The 23,719-nt window shown below is 38.9% G+C and overlaps 1 protein-coding gene across 1 annotated transcript; it reads right to left on the bottom strand.

Moving 5' to 3' along the window:
• Positions 1-1,904: 1,904 nt before the first annotated feature.
• On the bottom strand, positions 1,905-23,071 carry LOC113419370 (aldo-keto reductase family 1 member B1-like). Its single transcript, XM_087968667.1, has 10 exons — positions 22,667-23,071; positions 17,550-17,717; positions 16,575-16,691; positions 14,345-14,422; positions 12,738-12,860; positions 10,851-10,957; positions 8,960-9,041; positions 8,404-8,487; positions 5,120-5,202; positions 1,905-2,413 (listed from the first exon to the last, which is right to left on the bottom strand). Exons 1-10 carry the CDS (start codon positions 22,730-22,732, stop codon positions 2,371-2,373), a joined length of 951 nt encoding a protein of 316 aa, XP_087824793.1. The 5' UTR covers positions 22,733-23,071; the 3' UTR covers positions 1,905-2,370.
• Positions 23,072-23,719: the final 648 nt, after the last annotated feature.

The following is a 23,719-nucleotide window of genomic DNA, read 5'->3' on the forward strand; positions in this document are numbered from 1 at the left end:
CCAGTGAAATGGAAAAGGAACCTAATGCCTATGGGGAAGCAGTGCGGTGGGAAGTGAAGCATGGAGCACCTCAGCAGTGAGGGAGGCCCTGGGAGCAGAGGTGGTATTCAGCAGGTTCTGACCAGTACTGGAGAACTGGTAGCGGAAATTTTGAGTAGTTCGGAGAACTGGCAAATACTACCTCTGACTGGCCCCACCCCCATCTATTCTCTGCCTCCCAAGTTCCAGGTGATCAGCTGGGTCTTCTTTTGTTGCCCTACACAGGATAATGGAGCTGGAAAGCAGGTTAATGGGGTGCGGAGGGAATGGGATTTTGCAGTAACCTTCCCCCTGGAGTGGGGAGGGAATGGAGATTTTACAGTATCCTTCCCCTGCCACGCCCACCAAGCCATGGCCATAGAACCAGTAATAATTTTTTTTGAATCCCACCACTGGAAAAGAGCCTTCCTCTGCCATTGCCCCCACCCTATTGAATATCTTGCCCCCAGAAATGAGGTTGGCCCCTACTCTTTGGGCCTTCTGATATAGTGTGAAGACCTGGCTCTGCTAATCGTTATGGTTATCAAAGAATGGCACACAATCCAGGAATTGGCTGGTGGCTTGAGGTCACGCTGTCAGGGTTCCAAGTAACATGCCCATAGCAACCAAAATGGCTGAGGCCATTTTGAGTCTTCAGTGCTGACACACGCCTTCTGCCTTTTTAACTTGTCTTTTAATCTTGTTCTCACTTTATTCTTAATTTTGTTTTTAACTGTCTTTCATATGGTTTTATTATTTGTACCTGTAAATTGCCCGGATATACTTGGATAGTCTCTAAATTAAAAACAAAACAAGGCAGAAAAGTTGATGGATTTGAGATATATTTCGTAATTTCAAGCAGCTTTGCAGTTCCTTATCCTAGTTGCCTAGCAAATGGAACAGAGTATTGTTAGTTCCTTGTCACATGGTGCCCAGGAACTATGCCATTGAATGCAATCTGTGTTGATCTGAATGTTGACTGACCCAGTAATAGAGATTTGTTTCCTAGTTTTCTTGGATACGGCCTGCCTGACTTGGGAAATCTTGCTGTTTTCTGCACATTTAGTTTTCAGAAAAGATGGAGGTACCATGACTCTTCAGATACGTTGAAACATTTTCTCACTCCATAGAGTGACTTGCAGGATGTAAAGTACATTCTGTTAGAAAAACTTTTGCAAAAATGAAAGTAGTGACTATTGAACCAAGTATCCGGATAGGTAGTGGGGTGCTCTTTATCAGACGTATACCAGCAGATAGCCATCCATTTGGGATGTTTTAAGTTGGACCTCTGCATTGAGCAAGAGGTTAGAATCAAGGACCCTTCCTCTATTCTGCTCCTTGTAGTATCCCTTAAGGCCTAAGTGTTCTTCCTTCCTTGACTAGAGTTGTGCGTCTTCCCAAAAAGCAACTTGAATATCAAGTCTCAGTTTCCAACACAAAATCTATATCCAAAGGCTTGCCAACCCTTTATATCCATATAGTATGCTGCTGATCCATACAGTGTGCTGCTGATCTAGTCTTTATCCCTTTTGGGGCGAGGTCTACTGATAACCATTCTGATCTGGAAACCACAAGGTATTTATTATTATAGCAATAACAACAGCACTGAAAACTTATATATCGCTCTATAGTGCTTTTATAGCACTCTCTGAGAGGTTTACAATATTGCTCCAACAATCTGGACCTTCATTTTACCAACCCTGGAATGATGGAAGGCTGAATCAACCTTGAGTCTTCAGGATCGAATTCCAGACTGTGGGCAGAGTTAGCCTGCAATACTACCAGGGCTCCTATTATAGGCTTTTAATATATCTGTTTTACATATGTGGTTTTTGAAATTATTCATAGCTAATATGATTTTTATCATCTGGAAACAGAAGAACCACTAGAGTAACCAAAGAATTTTATTAAAGTTTAGCACTCTTAGAAGAATACATTCCAAATTCTTGAATGAGAATCCTACATAGAGTTAACTACAAAAACATACAATTCCACCAAAGCTTTAATGCATCATGTCTGGAACCAAAGAAAGAATTGAGTGTAATACAGCATACACACAGATTATTAAATCCCCCCCTCCAAATGTTAAAAAAATATTCTGTTTTTTCAAACGGGAGACATTAACTTGAAATGGTTTCAGAAGAAATAGAAGACAAATTAAATTATGGGTCATTTTTCTAGTGATCTCATCAGAGAAGTACTGTAGTATATGCTTATAAAAATAATCATATCATATTCAATTTAGGCAGAAAAAAAGTTTATAAAGATTGCATGGAGAGGCTGATCCGAAAAGAAATGGCAACATAATCAACACCAACAGTCCACTGTGTACTCCCTTCTTTTTCAGGACTTTTAGTATTCAATGCTGAAAGGATATTCCTTGTGATTGATACACCTGAAGAGAGAGAGAATTGGACATTGGAATTAAATGGCACTTAAGGCTGCCTTGGGAGGGCAGGCCAAGCAAGAATTGTATGCTAATACCCTAAACTTCAAAAGTCCTTGATATCATCTAGCATGAATTAGCACAAATTGTGATCATCAAACATATATAGCCTCGTCTAACACTCATAAGAGTGTTCTTCATTTGGTATGTTTATTTTTTTCTCATCCTCAAAACTGAGGATGATCCTCTGTTTTAGAAACTTGGCTGGATTAATATCAAACATAATAAATTCGTATTTTAATGTTGGCAATTGCTATTCAGCAAATAAAATTGGGACTTAGAAGGTATTAATCATAGGCTGGTCAATCCATAGGCAAGCCATTGGCAAACACTCAGTATGTCTGTTGAACACTGAATACTCACAACTTTAAAAGCATTACACGAGCCTACAATTATCTCTCTGACCCTTCCCCAACCTGGTGTCCTTCACATATTTTGGACCATATGCCATACCGGCTGGAAATTCAGAGATTTAGTCCAGCATACAACATAGGGTTGACAAAATGTTATTTTATCATCAGAAGCATATATAAAGTCAAGCAAAAACAGCAGCAGTAAAGTTGAGTGTACAGGAAGCCCCCAACTTATGTCCACAACTTGGACCAGAACTTCTGTTGCTAAGCAAGGTGGTGTTGTGGCCCGCTGGTGTCTGAGGGAGCTGGCAGCAGAGTTGGACAGTAGTGAGGAGGTTGGGGAGGAACCTGGGCAGGGGTGGGATTCTACCGGTTCTATCCAACTCTGTAGAACCGGTAGCTCTGAAGAGCAGCAGACATAGAACCAGTTCTATGTCTGCTGCTGTTTTGGCCCACCTGCCCGCCCGGGCTCTTACCTGTCCTTTATTTCCTGCCTTTTCAACCTCAGCTCTTTGTGTGGCACAGCTGTGGTTGAAAAAGCAGGAAAAAAATGCTTTTTCAACCACTGCACACCTGCGCAGTGCTGCTCAGCTGTCCAGGCAGCAAGATGACGATGATTCACACACGTGCAAATCAAAAAATCACCGAACTGGTAGTTACACTGGTTGGATCCCACCCCTGCATCTAGGCCAGTCTTGGAGGCTGAGGAGGGTTCGGACAAGGGCTCTGCATCGGAGGCAGGGATGGGGCCAGGACAGGCTGGCCGTCATCAGCGGCCTTCAGACTCAGACAGCAGTAAGGCAGGGGAGTTACTGGAACCGGTTCCCAGTTTGCACAGGGCTACCAGAAGACAAGAACAATTGAGAAAGCAGGGTCGACTGAGGCCACACCTTGGAGATGATTGGCCCCTCCCATAGGACATAGAGGAGCGAACGGGATGTGAACTTTTGCAGGAAGCAATTAGTTCGTCTGGTCAATTCAAGCTTTGAAAAGTTCTGTTTGACTGTGTCAAGTTTGACCTTGCCCTGCATTTGGGCAGTTAGTTCTCTGGCAGCATTCCATGTGCCATAAGGTGGGTGTTCATAAACATTCCCCTGAAAGACTGTTTGTGAAGCCTTGCAGGCTATGAATGAACGTAATTCAAAGCCATGGAAATAAAAGAGATTTTGCCCGAAACAAAGATTGTGTTTTATGCTTTCTAAGGAAGCCTAAGTCAGGACAGGTGGATGTTAAGTGAGTCACAGCTTCTGCTATTGACTTCGCTTGTTAGAAGCCAGCTGGGAAGGGTTGCAAATGATAACATATTTGCAACTGTTGCAAATGATAACATATTTGCAACTGTTACAAATGATAACATATTTGCAACTGTTGCAAATACATGCTGTTTGCCAAGTGTCCAAATTTTGATCAACTGACTGTGTGGGGATACTGCAATGGTTAAGTGCAATGATCAGTTTTTTTTCAATGCTTGTTAAGAGATGACCAGGGCTGAGCCTGAAGGAGCCAAACGTGTCATCAGTCATGAGTCCCTTCATGCCTACAAGAGAACTAAGTCCAGTCCACCTTGAATTCCTTAACCCTTATCTACAGCCAATTTGCTTTGACTGTTACTAGTTCAGATTCTTGTTAAGCTTGCAATAAATCTTTATACCCATTTGAACTGCCTGGATCACCTGATTTCCCTGGCACTTGACAGTGCTGTTGTAACTCTAAATTGGGGTCCCCAAACTAGGCAACTTTAACACTTGTGGACTTCAACCCCCAGAATTCTCCAGACATCTTTGTTTGGATTTGTTAAATCAAAGAAATGACACGGTGGCTCAGTGTAACATGGGAATCCAACTAAGAAGCCTTGTTTCTAATAAAATGGATTAGGTTGAACCTATTGTTTATAGTGAGAAAAGTGTTTATTTAGTATAACTAATCATTTACCACGTACCATGTTATGGTTTGATCCATGGTTAACCTGGAATTCCCCTTCAATTAAAAAAATAATGTTGTGGAACTACATTACTTTAGATCAATTCAAATTTCAAAAATGATCATAAAAATACCAGCAAAAACTAATTCCAAAAACAGTAGTCTATTTCATTTTGTTTCGAGATAATTTAAATATCTGAAGCATGTATAATTTTACAGGAAAAAAATTCATACAAAACCTGAGTTCTACTTGCTTTATGAATTCAGCTGCCCATAAAAATCATACAAGGGGTTTTACAAGCTGTTGCCCAAGAAAGCATAACAGCTCTAATTAGTACTGAATTGGACAACACTCCCAACATTTTCTCCAAATCATACTTACGAAGTCATTGCACATGCTCTCCAGTTCCTGTTGAAACTGAGGATGGTTTCCATGTCCTGCTTAGACAAGTCAAAGTCAAATACCTAGCAGGCAGGGGAAAAAAAATAATGGTAAGAAATTCTAAGAACTCCCAAAACCATAATTCTGTGGAATATGCTTGAGGAACCTTTAACATTGGGTGTCATATACTATATATCTTCAACTACAGCATTTATGAATCTAGTTTAGTACAAAGAATTATTGTCTAAAATTCCTGAAGGTCTAAGAAAGTACATCCCTGTTTTTCATTTATATTTACAAAGGAATTGATTTTCCTCCATTGCCAAGTACGGTTCAATGCCATTCTATGCCTGGTTCTGCTACCTACAGAAATATTTCAGCAGCACAGATTTGTATCGATCTGTCTACAATCCTCTGCTTCTTGAAAGCAGTTAAATTAAAAATAAACAAAACACTTCTCAATTTGCCCTGATCTAAACAAGCAGGCTACCAAAAATAAGGATGACATTAGACACAATCCATTCCCAGCACTTACAAAGTTAGTTTATAGTTGGTTTGGGCAATTATTTGACAACTCTGTTGAACATTCATAGCAGAGTCCATTGATATTATTTGACCTGAGCAACAAGAATATATTGTTTTTTTAAAAATAGTGATCTCAAAGCCCATAGCATAATTAGAATAATTATACACTTGCCGGTTATCGCTCAAGTTGGTGTTCCTTCTTCCCCAAAGACTGTAATTTTGGAACAAGTGAGCCACGGAAATTATAATTTCCTATTCTATTCTATTCTATTCTATTCTATTCTATTCTATTCTATTCTATTCTATTCTATTCTATTCTATAGTCAGAATAACATTTCACAAAACAGATCCTTTATAGCGGGAATTGAGCTGCCAAAATTGATGGTATCCTGAGGATTAAAAAATGTAGCTGGTATGGCCCTAAGTAGTCCCTTAGATAGCATAAATCAGTGTTTCTCAACCTTGTGACTTTAAGATCTGTGGATTCTAACTCCCAGAATTCTCCAGCCAGTGCTGGAGTCGCCAAGGTTGAGAAACTTTGGCGTAGGCAACTGATGTGTTATCCAACCAGCCCAGAAGAAAAATAAAAGAGAAATGAATGCAATTAATCTCTACATTAGCCGTTTTCCATCAAGTCCTACAACGCCAATAGTTGAGCACACATGTAATAGTTACATTCTTTTTTGCTGATCACTATGAACCTCCATGCAGATAATTCTTTGCCTATCAGCCTACCTTATCTTTACTGGGAAATGCAGTAACTGCCAGATACACAAAGAGTCCCAAAGCAATCATAAACAGCTACAGCTGGGTTGGGAAACATTTGCTTGTTCAGACATGTTTTATATAACTCCAATCCACTCCAGCCGCCGATCAAGAAAAATAGGAACTGTATCAAACAATGCTAGCAGGGCTCAGGAAGTCTTATAATTCATTAAAAGCTATCTTTCAGTAATATCCATCATCTCACAATTGGGGTGAGCTGTTTCGTTCTTGGGAACAAATGGAGGGTCTTCAAGCCGAATCTTATTCATATTTTCTCACTTTTCATCAACTTGTGTAGACAAACTAACTTCAGAAGAGGAAAGCTGAGAGTAATTGCATTCATGTATTCTAATGCCTCATTTATTTTCACTCCCTAGTTTATTAAACAAGTCTCAATAATGATTCGTTTGATGCACTACTAAACCATTAATCTAATAAAACACATTAAGCTTAGTATGAACCCAGCCAGGTTTTTTTATGATGTTAAACTTCTTCCAAAGCATCTGTTTGGATGAGTAGTTGTTTTTTCTGAGTCTTGGGGTCTTTCCAACTTCTGCTATTAAATCCTATTACAGTTAGGCCTTGAGTGATGACTAAAACTGAGCCCAAAATTTCTGTTGCTAAGTGAGACAGTTGTGAAGTGTATTTTGCCCTGTTTTATGACCTTTCTTGCCACAGTTGTTAAGTGAATCACTGCAGTTATTAAATTAGTGATATGGTTATTAAGTGAATTTGGCTTCCCCATCACATGACCCCAGGACACTGCAAATGCCATAAATATGAATTAATTGCCAAGCGTCTGAATTTTGAGCAATGGTTGTAAGTGTGAAAACTGGTCATCAGTCATTTTTTTTCAGTGTTGGTCTAACTCTGAAGGGTCACTAAATGAATAGCTGTAAATCAAGGACTTCCTGTAAACTGCAGGAGTCAGAAGAGAAAACATCATAAAATATATGCTCTTCCATCTGTTGGAATAATCTAAAGCAGGTGTGTCAAACTCAAGGCCTGGGCCAGACCTGCCTCGCAGGGTGCATAGATTTGGTCTGTAGACCCACCCTGGAAACAGTGGGGGACCGGCCCGCGGTGCCTCTGCCAGCTAAAACAGCCATTTCCAGCTGTAATGGCTTCCTGCAAACCTCTGCCAGCAAAACCAGAGCTCAGTATTTGCTGGCAGAGGGTTGCAGGAGGCCGTTGTAGCCGGAAACAGAGCTCAGGAGCCTGTTTTTGCTGGCAGAGCACTCGGGCTGCCATAGGTGCCCCGACATGAGTGACATTGAGCAGGCCATGCCCACTCTAGCCACACACCCCCAGCCCCCCCCCCCCGAGGTCAAACAAGCCTTCAATAAAATCGAGTTTGACGCCCCTGATCTAAAGCATCAAATTTGGAATCTTATAATAAACAAAAAAATCTCCATTTAATGGATAACATATACCATGTGAGAGCCATGATGATGTATTTATTTATTAAATTTATAAGCCATCCATTTCACTGTCGAGTGACTCTGGGTGGCGTAGAATAAAACAATTAGAGTGTTAAAACAAGGAAACCCAAGTTCTAATAATCTCTTAGACAGGGAAGCAAGTCAGGCGTTTGCTGAATTTTGCTTTAGTTAAACCACAAGAGTGACCCACAACTATCTTTAGCCAGGAGTATAATTGCAACTAACCCCTTTTTTAGTGTCTAAAGCAGTATTATATTTATATCATATCATATCATCCTTAAGATTTGGAGACACTGGAAGGTCAAAAAATATCCATCTACTAACCCAGACTACACCAATCACATATATTAGTCCACAACCTCCAGGAAGAACCCTTCATCCTAATAACATAACATAACATAATATATAATAAACATCTGCTTATCCTAGGTTCTTGGGAAGCACCCTATAGATAAAAATGCCAAATCCAATCTAAACATCTGGCTGACTGTGTGACCAACCACAATATGCTATGTAGGAATCAACTAATCCAGAAGTGGGCATTATTTTTACCTTGAAGTTTTCTTCAATCCGCGATGGAGTGATGGACTTGGGAATCACAATTGTATTTCTCTGGATATGAAACCGGATCAGGACCTGAGAGCCAAGACCAGGCCAAACCAAGTAAGGATTACTCATTGGAAAATGTATATCCTACTCCCACTCAACTCATGTATGTATATGATCATGCTGACATGCAAACTCTTCCAAGAGCTCACCCCACCCCCCCTCTCTCAGCAAAATGGATCATTCTTTTCAACACTGTTTGGTATCTCGGTTAGTACAGTCTACCTAGGAGTTATATTTAACTCCTTAGAACAGTGGCCCCCAACCTTTTAGGCACCAGGGACTGGTTCCATGGAAAGAGGTTTTCCACAGACCAGAGGGTGTGATTTTGTATGCTGCCTGCATCCCACAGATGAGGCTTTGTTTGCGCGGCCCAGTTCTGGCATGCTATGGCCCAGTGCCAGTCCATGGACTGGGGTTGGGGACCCCTACCTTAGAGAATCTGTCCTTCCAATAACCACTTGATATATGATATTTCCTACTTAACTGCACACATACCCACCTGAGCTGCAGTTTTATTATGTTTAGCTGCAATCTCTTTAATTTTTGGATCATCCAGGACTGAAGGATCTTCAGGCTTGGCCCTAGCATTAAAAGAAACCAAGGGTAGCAAATAATTAATAATAACACTAAGAAAATTTACATTTCACAGGAATAAAAGAATTGCTATCCAGCTGCAAGGCTAACTAGCTAGAATGGAAAATTACACATCATTACGGTATCTTGTAACATTTTCCCAAATCATCTTTTCTTCCTAATATATTATTTCATCCTCTATGAATGGCAAAAACGAAGATAAATTTTTTTTTAGTTCAATGAGATGATAAAAATACGGCTTAACATCTCATTAGCTTGAATGCATCTGGTGATCTTTGGAGAGCTTTCTTGCCCACACATAATATTTAACTGAATCTTGGCTATTCAGTTAAAGCATAATTAACGAAGAACCAGAAATAATTTATGAAACACATTGGGTAAATTCATATAACAGGCTAAGTAAACTAAGTAAGTTGCCTAGAGAAAAATAGGGAGCAAATAAATTTAACAAACAAACAAACAAAAACAAATGCTTATGGTCCCATGTATTTTGTATAAATCCAGTCTATGTGTAGGTTCATCAGGCACATTATAGTTTCCTTAGGTTTAAACTACGTTTACACAATAAACGCACTTGATGTGATTTTAGGTATCACATGTTGTATGAATCTAAATTTCTAACTTTTCTCTCTGTATCAAATCTGTCACTACCTTACATGTAACCTGTTACTTGCATTATCTTACACGTTTCCCTAATAATTACTACTGCTTCTGTTATTCACTGTTATATTACATTATGGTCACCATTAATAATCATTCTAATTATTTTTTCTAATGTATCTATATTCCTCTTACTAATCACAAATACAATTTTTGTAGAGAAAATAAAAAATGATTAAACCCATTAATCTGAAGATAGCTACATTATAGCTGGCAAAAATATCTCTCTTAATGCTTCTAGGTTTCCACAAGTAGATGTAGTGCGGAGAATCCATTTTCTTTCATCTGTTCAACTATATGTCCATCATCTTTTTTTTTGACAGATTATGATGGCTGGGAATGTTTGGCCTTGATTCAGAAATACCTGGAGAATGATGTTTCTCCATTTTGCTTTATCATTTGGGATTAGCCCACTTGTTCTGGACCAGAAGATGTTATGCTGCGGATCCTGACAAGCAAGAAATTTCGGCTGGCAGAGAACTTTTTCTACTGTGGCTCTCACCCTTTGGAACGTCATGCCCCTTGAGGTGAGATCTGCTCCCACCCTCTTGGCCTGAAAGGGCCTGAAAATAGCAATAGCACTTATATACCGCTTTACAGTGTTTTACAGCCCTCTCTAAGCAGTTTACAGTCAGCCTATTGCCCCCAACAATCCGGGTCCTCATTTTACCCACCTCGGAAGGATGGAAGGCTGTGTCAACCTTGAACCTGGTGAGATTCGAAATGCCAAATTGCAGCCGGCAGTCAGCAGAAGTAGTCTGCAGTACTGTACTCTAACCACTGTGCCACAGCCTTTGCCAACTGGTTTGATGGCCTGATGCAGGCATCCCAAATTGGAGGTGGTTAGTAGATTAGAAGATCCTACTTCCACCTATTTGTCCCTTTTATCTTATCTCTTGTTAATCTTTAGTGTTTTATTTTTAATGCTGAATGTTTTTAATGCTCTCGTTATATATTGTGTGGCAAATAAATTTGAGAAATAAATAAAATAATTTCAGGGGCGTGCTCTTGATTCATTTCCATTTCCCATTTATGCATTCCAATGTGCGATTAATGATTAGCAAATCAGATGTTCGAGAACTCTCAGCTCCAGCATTTTTTGCTCAGTGCAAGAGTAAAAGACCGAATGTTCTCACCAGGGTCTATCTGGAGAGCCAAGGGGACTATAGGCTGTGACGGAGATCCCTTTGGACTGACAGTACTCAATCAGCTTTTCCTGAGTAAGATACGGGTGGCATTCAACCTACAACATATACAAAAATAGATGTCAGTATGTTTATTACCCCGAAACAGGTTGAAATTCAAAATGTTTCCCATTAAAAAAAAACAAAAATGATCTGCATTTGGGTCAAGTTTAACTGTGGACATAGCCAACTTCTTTTCACTGTGGGAAGAGAAAAACCATGTCCCATTTCAAACAGCTCGTTTCTTCAGAAAACACGATTGCCTTTTTAAAAGCTACATTGCCATCCATGTTAGATTTCAATTACAAGCCTTCCCTATATAATTGCATCCCACTGCAGCCCTTACTTAATGGTTAGCAGGATTTTAATGCTGAATTTCCTTACTGCTGCTTAAGAAAAATTAACAGGTAGCTCAATACTTTCCCTTAAAAAAAACCAATAACTTTATTTGTTGGTCTGGCAATTCTACCATGTTACACCATGATTTGTTTGATTTACAGCTCAGCAGGTTGTGTGACATCAACCATGTCTTGTTTAATCAATAAATCATGATTAAATGTCAGGTTAACGTGATGCTAATTGAAGTCGTCCTCTGGCCAAGAGAAATTCCACAATCATATTAATAGCAAGTAGAGAGAGGATTTTTGTCTCACAAAGGAAAAAATAAATTTGGAAATCCTAACACAAAAGTCAAAAGAATATATAACTTAACTGATAAAATTATGTCATTCATGCACTTTCACCGAGTCTCTGAAAAAAGCAATCGTTCTTGCAATCTTCATGTGGTGAGTTCTCCACTTGCTTGCAAGTGTACAGAAAAAACTGTTACTGTACTGTATACGGTCACATGACAGTTTACTTTATTTCTGGCTGAAATGATTATTAAACAGACACCGCTGAAACTTCTCAAAAATTCCTTGTATGAATTCTGATTATTAATTGGGAGGTAGTGATCGATTGGGGTTTGCAAGATACCTTGTTTCAGAAACGTCTAGAAATTCAAAATTTATTTGCAAAAAAGATACAGGAGAAGACGGTGCACAAGCATAATCCGACAGAACAGGCCAACTATATTTAGAATGTCATTTTACTCTAAAGCATCCTTCTCTGTCATCCAATACCTCCTTTCAGAATATATCATAGACTGCAGAAATGCGAAAAGGCAACAGTTTCTAATCAATTTGAATTTGTGATTGCATATATATAGATAAGTCTGATATTTCAATAGATGTTGATGACGTGCCTTCAAGTCGGTTTTGATTCCTAATGTTCTCAAAGACATTTTAAAAGCAGATCAAGACAAAAACATCTTGAGCTCCTCCAGAGATTCTCTTGTTCCAATGGTTTTAACTTATCGAGCTGTAAAAGTATTTTTTAGATTACTGAAAAATATCTAATTCCAGTGTCTGTCAGATAGGGTATTTTTCTAATGCCATACAAACTGGTAGATTCAATTTTTTACAAGTTCAATGATAATAAAGAAACACACCTTGTGGTTAGTATATATCACGTTAAATTTCAATTTGCAATTTCAATCAAGATTGCTCTGAAATTCAAATTAGAATGTGAATCCACTTTAAAATGTAGAGATCAGCTGTCAGTATGGGGATTAAAGAGAGAGAGAGGGTGTAGGACAATTGTACATTCATGATGATCTGATGATGTTACCTTGTTTGGTAATGAAATGTCTGCAAGGAAATCATCAAGTTCAGAGGGCACCAAGGACCCCAGAATTCGACTCTGGGCTACAAATATTCTATTGGTATGTTGTTTTTATCCTTATCTCTCTTTATAAATAACTCTTCATAATCCCCAGACCACTTCTTCCTATGAATTTACCTGGTTATTTGCAGGTTTGTACTTCAATTTGGGCTTCTTCAAGATTCTCTCCATCTGTTCATGGTTGAAGTTGGAAACACCAATTGCCTTCACCAATCCAACATCTACTAGTTCCTCCATTGCCTAAGGACATACCAAAGACCAAATAGGAGTTTAAGCAGTTACATATATCAACACAAAAATCTGCCTGATGTTAAGTCTTTTTAGGACTTCTCAAGGTCAGCAAGAGAAGAAGCATTACAAAGAGGTTCACATTCAAAAACATCACTAGTTGCAACCTTTCTGTAATTCTACCACTTACAACATGCAAACTTCTGAACACATCAGTTTTCATTCTTTTTGTATAATAATAATAGTAATGATACTAATAAGGATAACAACAACAACTGATGTTTTCCAAGCCCTCTCTTAGAGCGCCTGGATCATAATTGCTATAAGCCATGATTGTTCTATAAGTCAAATCTGGTTGAGTTCATACAACATAATTTGAAACTAAAGCAGATTTTGTCATAAATGTCCCAATTATAGGGACTGGCTACAAGAGAGTTTCAGAGGGAGAGATGAGGCAGATAAGCAATCCAACTTCCAAAGTTAGAAGGATGGATTATAACTCTGCCAGCAGTTAAGAGCATAAGCATCAGCCAATTCCAGTTATTACATCCTATTTGTTATTTAAATATGCTTCAAACTAGAACAGAAGGTGTGCAGCTAATAGAAATTTAATTGTACATATGTGACTTTTCAGGAATCTTTAGTTGATCAGTTCTTTGTGAATGTACTGTTCTGGTTGGGTTATTGTGATATCAGTCCAATGCACCTGGATTGATTCTGTGTTGCTCATTATTGATTTACAACATTTGTGGCAGTGGGAGGTAGAAAAGAGCTACCTTCAATAGCATGCAGCTTGTTCCCAATTAATTAGAACTTGATTACTTTTCTGTGCAAATCAGACCACTGGTGAAACATAGCATGCTGTAATACCTTCAATGTTTCTCAACCTTGGCAACTTTCCAAAGTGTTTAGCATGCTGAGGAATTCTACAACTGTAAAAGAAGTCGTAACCCAAAGGATAACACACACTGCTTATCCTTAGTTAAAACAGAAATTGTTTATGATATTATTTACACTAAAGATTTATTTCACATGGGAAGATGCTGACATATTTACCCAAAACCAAAAATATTGGAGGATCCCTTGCTGCCTGATATGCTTACATAGTATGGGAGGCTTTAATGCTATTCATTTTCTCTGGGTTCTTTTGCTTATCCTAAATAGGAGGGAGAATAGTGAGATTTAAATAATACCTTAATCTCTTCCTCTTGAAAGCTTACAATAGCCAAGGAAATCTTAAGTCTGCATTTCTAACCAAAAATATTTTTGTATTTTTGGTAAATATCCTCAAAAAAATCAAGAGGGACCCATAATTAAGCAAGTGTCATATTAAAATAAATCACAAATAAAAAAATCTCCATGATATAAAATTTATGTCATAATTTCAACAAATGCCAAGTTATAATATCTGCAATATAATAGTACAAGATATAAAATATCCACATTCAACCCACTGCCTACAGGGAAGAAACATCTTTAATTGAAATTGAACATACCTCCCATGTGTCTAAAATACTTGTGTTACTGGATATCAACATGCCTTTATCATCCACAGGAAACAGATCATCTCCAGCCTGTCAATAAATACCAAGAGCCCAAGTCAGTTTACTTCTAAACTACCAGTAAATAATGCTGAAAGGGTTGCATGACAGGCACAAAGTATCAGGACCATATGTTAAGTTGCAATTCAAAAGGATTTACTGCTCAGCCTATAGACAAGAATCTAATCAACTAACAGTGAATTCTAAATTGGTGCTACATAAGAATTTACAGAATTTGGTGGGGGCGCTGGACATGATTGATCATTTGTGACTCTAGACTAATTACTCACTTAACTCTGCCCCCTGGCTCTGCTTCTTTCCTACATTATGTCCCTGATCAGCTGGAGGACCATGCACATCATCAGCCAAGAGTGGTGACATCAAAGTAAACATAATTTCATATTTTTTGAAGGTCACGGCTGAACTGCTTCCATTTGCACAATCAAAAATCCTTCACCCTGCCAAGAAATGGTCTGAACTGGCCCACTGGATCCCAGCAATTAAACAGCTGAGTTTAGGGTTCTTTGAGAGGTCTAGGTGAGTCCTATCCCCCAGAAGTCTCCTGCTCCTATTTCAACCCTTTTAGGAAAAGTCAGAAAGAGGCCATTTTTAGGGCCTCATCTCAGGGTATCAAGGAACTATAGGTGGTCCACACACTGCTCAACCTGTCCTTGTTTAATGACTACAATTAGATCTGGCAAGTGGAAAGACATATGATTAGGAGAGGCTTACATCATTATTTCCCGTTTGGTTATTAAGCAAGACATCACATGACTACGACTTGCAATTTTACCTCCACATCTCTATAACTCTTCTTGTTAGTAGCAAGTTGGGAAGCACAAATGGTGATTGTGTAACTCTGCGTTGGTCATAAATGTGTGTCATAAATTAACTGCCCAAATAGTGATTGTATGATTGTGGGACACTGCAATGGCTGTGAATGTTAAGGATTGGCTACTTTTTAAAAAAAACATTGTTGTAACTTTGAGTGATTGCCAAATGAGGTAGTTGGTAAGCAAGGACTATCTGAAATAGGATGTGCTTGGTTCTGAATTTGGGAAGATGTTTAAAAAAAAATCAAAGCAGTATCCAGTTAATTAAATAATGATTCTCTAAATTCCTGGCAGTAATTTTTCATAGTTTTACCTTGAGATACTGGGGGCTAAACATGGAATGTACTGATTGCAAAGCAGATATTACAATCTATGTTCTCCAAGAGCACATTGTTGTACATTCCCTTCACAAACTAAAAATAGCACTTTCTTATATTCATAAAAAACTATTCAACCAATTGCTTAAATATAGTTAAAAATGGACTTGAAAATATAAAGAGTCCAGAGAGGACATCAGCAAAAGGTTTTAGAAGGCAAATTCCATGGTACAGCCTCTTCAACTGGCACTCCAAAATAAATATATACAATAGTTAACACCACCACACCTTACTAGCTTTTGAATATTTCATCCTGAAATTCTCAAAAGAGCCATTTTTAATTTTTCTAATAATTAAAAAAATGGATTGTGGCTGTGTAGATGCCATCTAAGTGTTTTACAGGTTTTTACTTTGCTAGCCCCAGGTTTGATCCACCATCCTTCAACTGTAATCACTCAAGGACTGCAAAGTTAATTGTGTTGTAGTCTCCATTAAAAGTACTTTTGATTGGATCCTATGAGCTTGATGTTCTAAATATCGAATGCCAAATTTATGGCCAGAATTAAATCAGAGAAACAAGAAACCTGTTCAAGCAGATTCACTCGAACAATAGAAAAATCCACCCCACAAAAAATGTTTTGTGGAACTGTGGAACTCCACTACTTGTGGAACTGTGTTTTCTCCTCCCGCCCTGTTCTGTACATGCTTTTCTTATTACACTCTTACATACTCAGCCTTCTTCACACCCACTCGTCTGAATGAGTGGGAATGGAGGTGCTTAGGGTTGGATTTTCACTGCATGTTCCCCCTTCAGCTTTCTGATGCCAATCAGATAGCAATGGGGAAAGTGTGGGATGGAACGTCAATGCTCTTCTTGTGGACCTCTTGTTCCCAGTTGATTGACCAGGAGAAAAGCTGAACAGCTACAGAAATCTGGGAGCTATAATCTAAACATACTGAAAAGATGGGGAAGCCTACAGTATCCGTGCGTCAGTTTTCCTCCCAACAAAAGGAAGGGAAACCAATATGGAGTACCTTGCATCCTATAGGCCAGTGGATAAGGTAGAGGTCAAGATAGTTCAACTTCAAGGCCTTCAGAGTTGCCTGACAGGCACCCTTGACCAAAGACTTCTCATGGAACGTGCACCAAAGCTGTAAGAAAGACACGATATGGAGAAGTTAGTTCCCATGTTCCCTGAATTACACACATGGCTGTCAATGTGTCCATAACAACTCCCCTGGATTATAAGGAATTACTTAAAAAACATACTAGATCTTGTGTAAGAAACATGAAAAATCTGGAGGGTGGAATGTAACTTTCAAGAAAAAGACCAACGTCTTCAAATTATCAGTCCATTCTTCAACTCAAGAATAGATTGGATAGGGGCACTAAATTTAAAGTCAATCCCAGCAGGAGTCTAGAGAGGCTGTAGTTGCTGCCACAATCCATGTTACAAAAAACTGGCCTTGAAAGTAGTTCAAAAACCGTGACCAGTCCAAAAAAAAAAAAAAGCATCAAGGTTATTAACTAGATGGATGGAAAATTTATACAACCATTTGTAATTTTTATTTTATGTATCTATTTGTATTCTGCCTTTATTATTTTTACAAATAACTCAAGGCGGTGGACATATCCAACACATCTTCCTTCTCCTATTTTCCCCACAACAACCCTGTTAGGTGAATTGAGCTAAGAGAGAAGGATTGGCCCCAAAGTCATCCTAGCTGGCTTTCATGATTAAGTCAGAACTAGAAGTCGTGGTCTGCCACTTTCTAGCAGGACATTCTAGTTCTAATTTTGCATTTTTTATGTAACTTTATCCCTGGAACTAATCAGCATGATCTGACATTAATGATTTTTAATGTCTACAACAGTTATTTATTTATTTAATTTGTATGCTGCTGAATCTTCCTAAACTCTGGGGAGGTTACAAATATCCAGGGTGTTTAAAAACATTCAGAATTAAGGGTTTTCCCCCTCCACCCCCTTAAGATGTAAATATATAATACCTTGCTGACAATAAAAAGATCCTCACGCTTTACAATCCCAGCCTGGATTGCATCCTGAATACCGCTGCCAATTTCTTCTTCGTTCTCGTATACATAGGCACAATCAATATGGCGGTAGCCTACATCAATCGCCTTCTTCACAGCATCTTTAACTTTTCCTGGTGGAGACTGGACAACAGAAGAATCCTAGTGAACAATCTTATTTGGCTAATTTATCACATAGCAAGCAACTTACCTATGAAAAGTAAGATATTAGTTTAATATTTAACCACAGTTGGTTGTTTTGAGCAAGGTCCAAAAATGGTATAATATACAGTCTTAAGATGGCAACCTTTGGCCTGCACCTAAAGCAAAGCCATAAAAAAAACCATTTTACAATATAGGATGATATGTGATTGCACCTAATGCAATCAGCTTGTCTATCATGCTAACAAAGGTAATGCAAAAACACACATCAACCCTGCCTGTCGTCAATTTGGAAATAAAGTTTATTAAGAATAGAAAGTACTTTATACTTAACCATAGCTAACAAAGACCATGATACAAAATAAGGTTTCCTAATCTAACCATGGTTTCCCATCTTGATTTGCAGCCAACATTTAATCACAATCTGTGATATCTCTAGGCAAGGAAAATGAAAACTGTCACATCTACATAGGCCAACTTTGCAAGTTTCATTAGTGATAAACTATATTATAAACATGAATGCCAATGAACAAGTTAGAAAGGATGCTAGCTTTCAAAGGAATACAAAGTCAGAGTGCTGCATTTTAGCTCTTGATTGGATATACTATCTTGGATGGGAGAGCTGTTAATGCTTAACCTCTCCTTTGGTAAACAAGGAATGACTGTCATTTCTGAGTCCCACTTATGATATAATTGATTTGCAATTTTTGACAGAAATACTGATATAATTCAATACTCTGCAATAGCAAACTTGAGAAGAGAGCAAGAAAAAAAAGCTAAGCATCAAGGTTCCTGGAACTTCCTATGTGTTAGCCCTGTTGTTTGGGGATAATGGGAAATGTAATCCAATATATTTATTCGTTTTTAATTGTTTTAGTCCCACTTTTATTTTTATAAATAACTCAAGGTGGTGAACATACCTAACAGTCCTTCTTCCCCTTATTTTCCCCACAACAACCCTGTGAGGTGAATTGGGCCACTAAGCTGATTTTCATGCCTAAGGTGAGACCAGAACCCACTTTTCTGATTTCTAGACAGGTGCCTTTACCACTAGAACGAACTATCTCTTTTATTTATTTTTGCATACATTTATTAGTTATTAGCTAAAAGGGTATTTCTCAACCCTGGCAACTTCCAGATGCGTGGACTCAAGGCTATTTCTTGACAGGATGAAGGATTTTTGATTCTACAAATGGGAACAATTTGTCTCCCAACCCCTGTTCTGACCTTCTAAAAAAACAACCACCCTGAAATAATGCTTACTTTGATGTCACCACCCTTTTGCTGATGATGTGCATGGTCCTTGAGTTGATCAGTTCTTTGTGAATGTACTGTTCTGGTTGGGTTATTGTGATATCAGTCCAATGCACCTGGATTGATTCTGTGTTGCTCATTATTGATTTACAACATTTGTGGCAGTGGGAGGTAGAAAAGAGCTACGTTCAATAGCATGCAGCTTGTTCCCAATTAATTAGAACTTGATTACTTTTCTGTGCAAATCAGACCACTGGTGAAACATAGCATGCTGTAATACCTTCAATGTTTCTCAACCTTGGCAACTTTCCAAAGTGTTTAGCATGCCGAGGAATTCTACAACTGTAAAAGAAGTCGTAACCCAAAGGATACCACACACTGCTTATCCTTAGTTAAAACAGAAATTGTTTATGATATTATTTACACTAAAGATTTATTTATTTCACATGGGAAGATGCTGACATTCACCCAAAACCAAAAATACTGGAGGATCCCTTGCTGCCTGATATGCTTACATAGTATGGGAGGCTTTAATGCTATTTATTTGCTTATTTATAGGCAGAAATTTAATAGCCTGGGCAAACCAGTGTGTAGCTGATGATCCAGAATCCTGACTCCCACTCTGTATATGTGCAGCTGGCAATTCCAAAAAAAAAAAATGAAACAAAAATATATAGTTTTCTTAATTAGGTCTTCATGTACCATAACCGTTTTCCAAGTGATGCACTGGTGGTTTTCTTGTAAAGATAACAAAATGTCAAGGACATTAAAGAAAGCAAATTATCTGAGGCATCTGAGGGTTCCTGGAACAAATTCTTCTGCTCCTAGGGGCAAATAAGCATATTTGATTTAGGTAGCAAGGCTCTTGCAAAGATAAAGCTACAGGCTGCTGTTTTATTAGAAAATAGAATTAACAGAAGGAAACCTTGTTTGGAACAGACAATTTTTATAGCAAAAGCTCCTGTTGAAATGACTCTGTCACTGCTAATTATTGAAAGTAATGTGACCAATGTTATTAACTCTCTTTGCATGGTGGCTTCAGATTACAGATAGTCCCCAATTTAAGACTACAGTTTGGGTTTTACAGATTAGATAGAATTGTTATTATAGAAATGGCTGGTTTATATTATGAAAAAGTAAAAAGTTGAAGATAGATGTTAATGCCTTATTTTACTGTACCAAAGGAATCAGAAGTCAATGCCCCCTTTCCCCGCTTGCTTTCCCCCACTATCCACTTCCCTTTTTCCTTCCCTAATTTCCCTAATATTTACTGTTGTATTCTCTTTGTATGTCATATTACAAATTAATAAAAACTATATTAAAAAAAGAGTACAATTGAGACTGAAACCTCCATCATTAAACGATGCAGTTATTAAAATGCCTGATTTTATGACTTTTGCCATAGTCATTAAGTGAACTCTGCTCCTCCCCTGACTTTATCAGAATGCCTCTGGGGAAGTGGCAATTACATGTCATAAATACATGCCAGTTGCCAAGCACTCAAATTCTGATCACATGACAGTGGGATGTTACCACAGTCATAAGTGCAAGGATCAGTCATAAGTCACTTTTTTCAGCACTATTGTAACTTCAACAGTTGTTAAATGAATAGTCATGAATTGTATGAAAGGTTATTCAAGAGAAATGAAAGGCCCTGAGGGAACACCTCTAGTGCCTAGATGAGGTCAAGGAACAAGGAATAAACAGCATGATTTAGAGCACTTTTATTCAATCTTGGTAACTTTTTAGATGTGTGAATTTCAACTCCCAGAATTCCCCAACAAGGTGACATCATTTTGGGCACATAAGTAGAAGAAGGGCACTCCAATGGAAACTTCTAATGCAAAAAATGCACTGTTTTAAAAGAATGGGGATTAAATACTTTCTTAACTAAAATAAAAAGAGCCTCTAAATCCTGTAATAGTTGTAATTATCGATAGAAACTTATAGGATTTTAAAAAGACAATACAACAAAGTCAATTAAGGAACTGGACTGACAAGTATTTATTTTCACAAAAGGGACCAAATGATGTTAATCAGATTAATTTATGAATAAATTATGCAGCAAGTAAATATAAAGGGTCCTCTATTGGGAAAAAAATAGATATACATCAGAACACCACAATTTTCACCTATCACTTCTCTTCATATCAGGTTAAGGGTGCAAAGTTGGAAGCCAGAAGAAAAATATTCTTAACTCTTTATATTTTAGCCACTTGACCATGGTGGCCCTTATCTGGATCAAAAGAACTTACTACCAACAGAAGTAAGAATATCTCCAAAGTCAGAAGAAGTCTCAAGGCCTGGATTTTAAGACTGGTTGTGAAAAATTAGAATTTGAATAAGAGAGTTGGAAGGGACCTTGGAGGTCTTCTAGTCCAACCCCCTGCTTAGGCAGGAAACCCTATACTATTTCAGACAAATGGTTGTCCAATCTCTTCTTAAAAGCTTCCAGTGTTGGAGCATTCACAGCTTCTGGAGGCAAGTTGTTTCACTGATTAATTGTTCTGTCAGGAAATTTCTTCTTAGTTGTAGATTGCTTCTCTCCTGGACTAGTTTCCATCCATTGCTTCTTGTCCTGCCCTCTGGGTGCTTTGGAGAATAGATTGACCCCTTCTTTTACGTGGCAGCCCCTGAGATATTGGAACACTACTATCATTCTTTTCATTAAACTGGATATAAATTCCAGGAACAGTTCTTTATATATTTTAACCTCTGTCCAGTCCCCTAATCATCTTTGTTGCTCTTCTCTGCACTCTTTCTAGACTAGTCTCAAAATCTTTTTTTTTTTTTTTTTTTTACATCCTGGGGACCAAAATTAAATGCAGTATTCCAAGCGTGGTCTTACCAAGGCATTATAAAGTGGTATTAAACGCTAGTGGTAAGAGAAGAATACTGGCTCCCAAGTGATACCCAGGGAAGCAAGTATATATAATGCAGGAGTGAACCATCAAGCCTTCACATGATTACTAAACTACAATTCCCAGCATCCTTAGCCATAAGCCACATTAGCTCAGACTCCTGGGAGACTTCAGCATCTAAAAAGGGAACGCCGGTACCCCAAACCGTGCAAACAAAGCACTTTCCAGACAACCGTTATGAAATCCGAAGCCCGAGCAACTTTAATTCATTTTATTTAATTTCCGTGTGGGGCCAGTGTCTCCGTTTTCTCGGAAGAGGGTTGGGGTAGGGTGGGGTGTTTTCTGAAATTTTATTTCGACATCGGGAATTAAAAGAGGCCTCCTTCCGGATGCAGAACGGATATATTAGCTAATCGCCGCTTGCCATTTGGGAGAGCCAGGAATCTCTTCCACAAAAGCTTTCTGCAAAACGTAAACGGGGAAGAAAAAAAAAAAAACACCCAAGCCCGCCCCACGGTTTTACGAGAAAGAAACGGGAAGGCCACCAATTCAATTGCAAGCCTGCAAGACGCGTGGCTTATTTTGCAAGCTTGCAATATGTTTTTAAGGCATGTGCAAAAAAAAAAAAAAAAAAAGCACAACGAAAGAAACACCCCCCACCCCCACCCCCTTTCCCCCAAATCCTCCGCTTTGTTACCCTTTGGAGCAAAAAGCCCGCGAACGAAACGGGAAGGAACAAATAAGGGACGAAAGAAGACGCGCCAACCGATGGCCGTCCAGACGGGCAAAAAGCGCCTCCGGGTTGCGACTGCTTACCTTCCACGTGCCCAGTCCCAAAATGGGCATCTTTGCTTTTGTGTACAGCTCCACATACTTGGCCATGGCAGCCGTCCCGCGAAGTCCAAACTAGAGGCGCCCAAGTGCGGAGAAAGACACAGGCAGGAACAGCCGGTGCAAGCCGCTTTTATATGCACCAGACCCGCCTCGGCAGGCGGGCGCGCCGGGGCGTGAAAAGGAGGAGTTCCCTCCCCCCCCACAAACCGGGATCTTTTAATACCTCCTGGGACGGTTACCCGCTGCCAGATCTTATCTTGGGCGGCGGGGGGGGGGGGGTGGGAGAGTCAGCGCAGGCAGGGAAGCAGGCAATGATGGGCTATGTAATCCCTGCAGAAATATATGTGAGGCGACAGAAATGGCACTTATGGGCATTTATAATGTGCCTCTCAGCTTTTGAAAGACTTCGGTACCGATGCACTGATGATAACCTGGTTTGGAAATGAAACGTTTGGAATAAAACAACCATCCTCAGAGAGCATCAAGCACCACCACCACCCCACTTCTCTCCAGAGTTAGGGGACTACGATGCTCTAAACCCCAAAGGGAGCCAGTCCCTTTCTTTTAGTTTGGTGCCAGGAATATGAAAAATGGTGCAACTGTTGAGGAAAGTGGATGAATTTCACAAAACTTAAGTTATGCACGACGTACCCGCTGGGCAACCTCCGCTTCACAAGTTTTCTTCTTCTGAACTTTGTTTTATTTATTTAATTTTATTTAATCACCCATCTCATATTATAAGGGATTCTGGGCTGTTCTCAAAATCAAGCCGTTTCAGATTAGAAACCGAGATACTTTAGGGACAGACAGGCTTTCTTTCACAATATGGCTGTGCTCCAGATTTGTACGGTATTTATGACCACAATTGAGCTCAAAATTTCTGTTGCTAAGCAAGGCATTTGTTACAAGCTCTGTCACATTTTGTGACTGACTCTTGATCACAGGACCCTAGGGATGCTGGCAATGGTCATAAGTGTGAAACCTGGTCATGTCACTTTTTTTTTCACCGCTGTTGTAACTTTGAACAGTCACTAC

This window comes from Notechis scutatus, chromosome 6, assembly GCF_049901735.1.
Source record: "Notechis scutatus isolate UNSWTSFEM ecotype Mainland chromosome 6, rNotScu1.2, whole genome shotgun sequence".
In the NCBI taxonomy this organism is placed as follows: Eukaryota; Metazoa; Chordata; class Lepidosauria; order Squamata; family Elapidae; genus Notechis; species Notechis scutatus.

Excerpts from the sequence above, each read along its gene's own strand:
- LOC113419370 (XM_087968667.1), bottom strand. The coding sequence starts at position 22,732 with ATGGCCAAGTATGTGGAGCTGTACACAAAAGCAAAGATGCCCATTTTG. Across the intron at positions 12,861-14,344 it reads GTATTTTAGACACATGGGAG|GCAATGGAGGAACTAGTAGA; the intron begins GTATGTTCAATT and ends GTATGTCCTTAG. Across the intron at positions 2,414-5,119 it reads AGAGCATGTGCAATGACTTC|GTGTATCAATCACAAGGAAT; the intron begins GTAAGTATGATT and ends CTCTCTCTTCAG.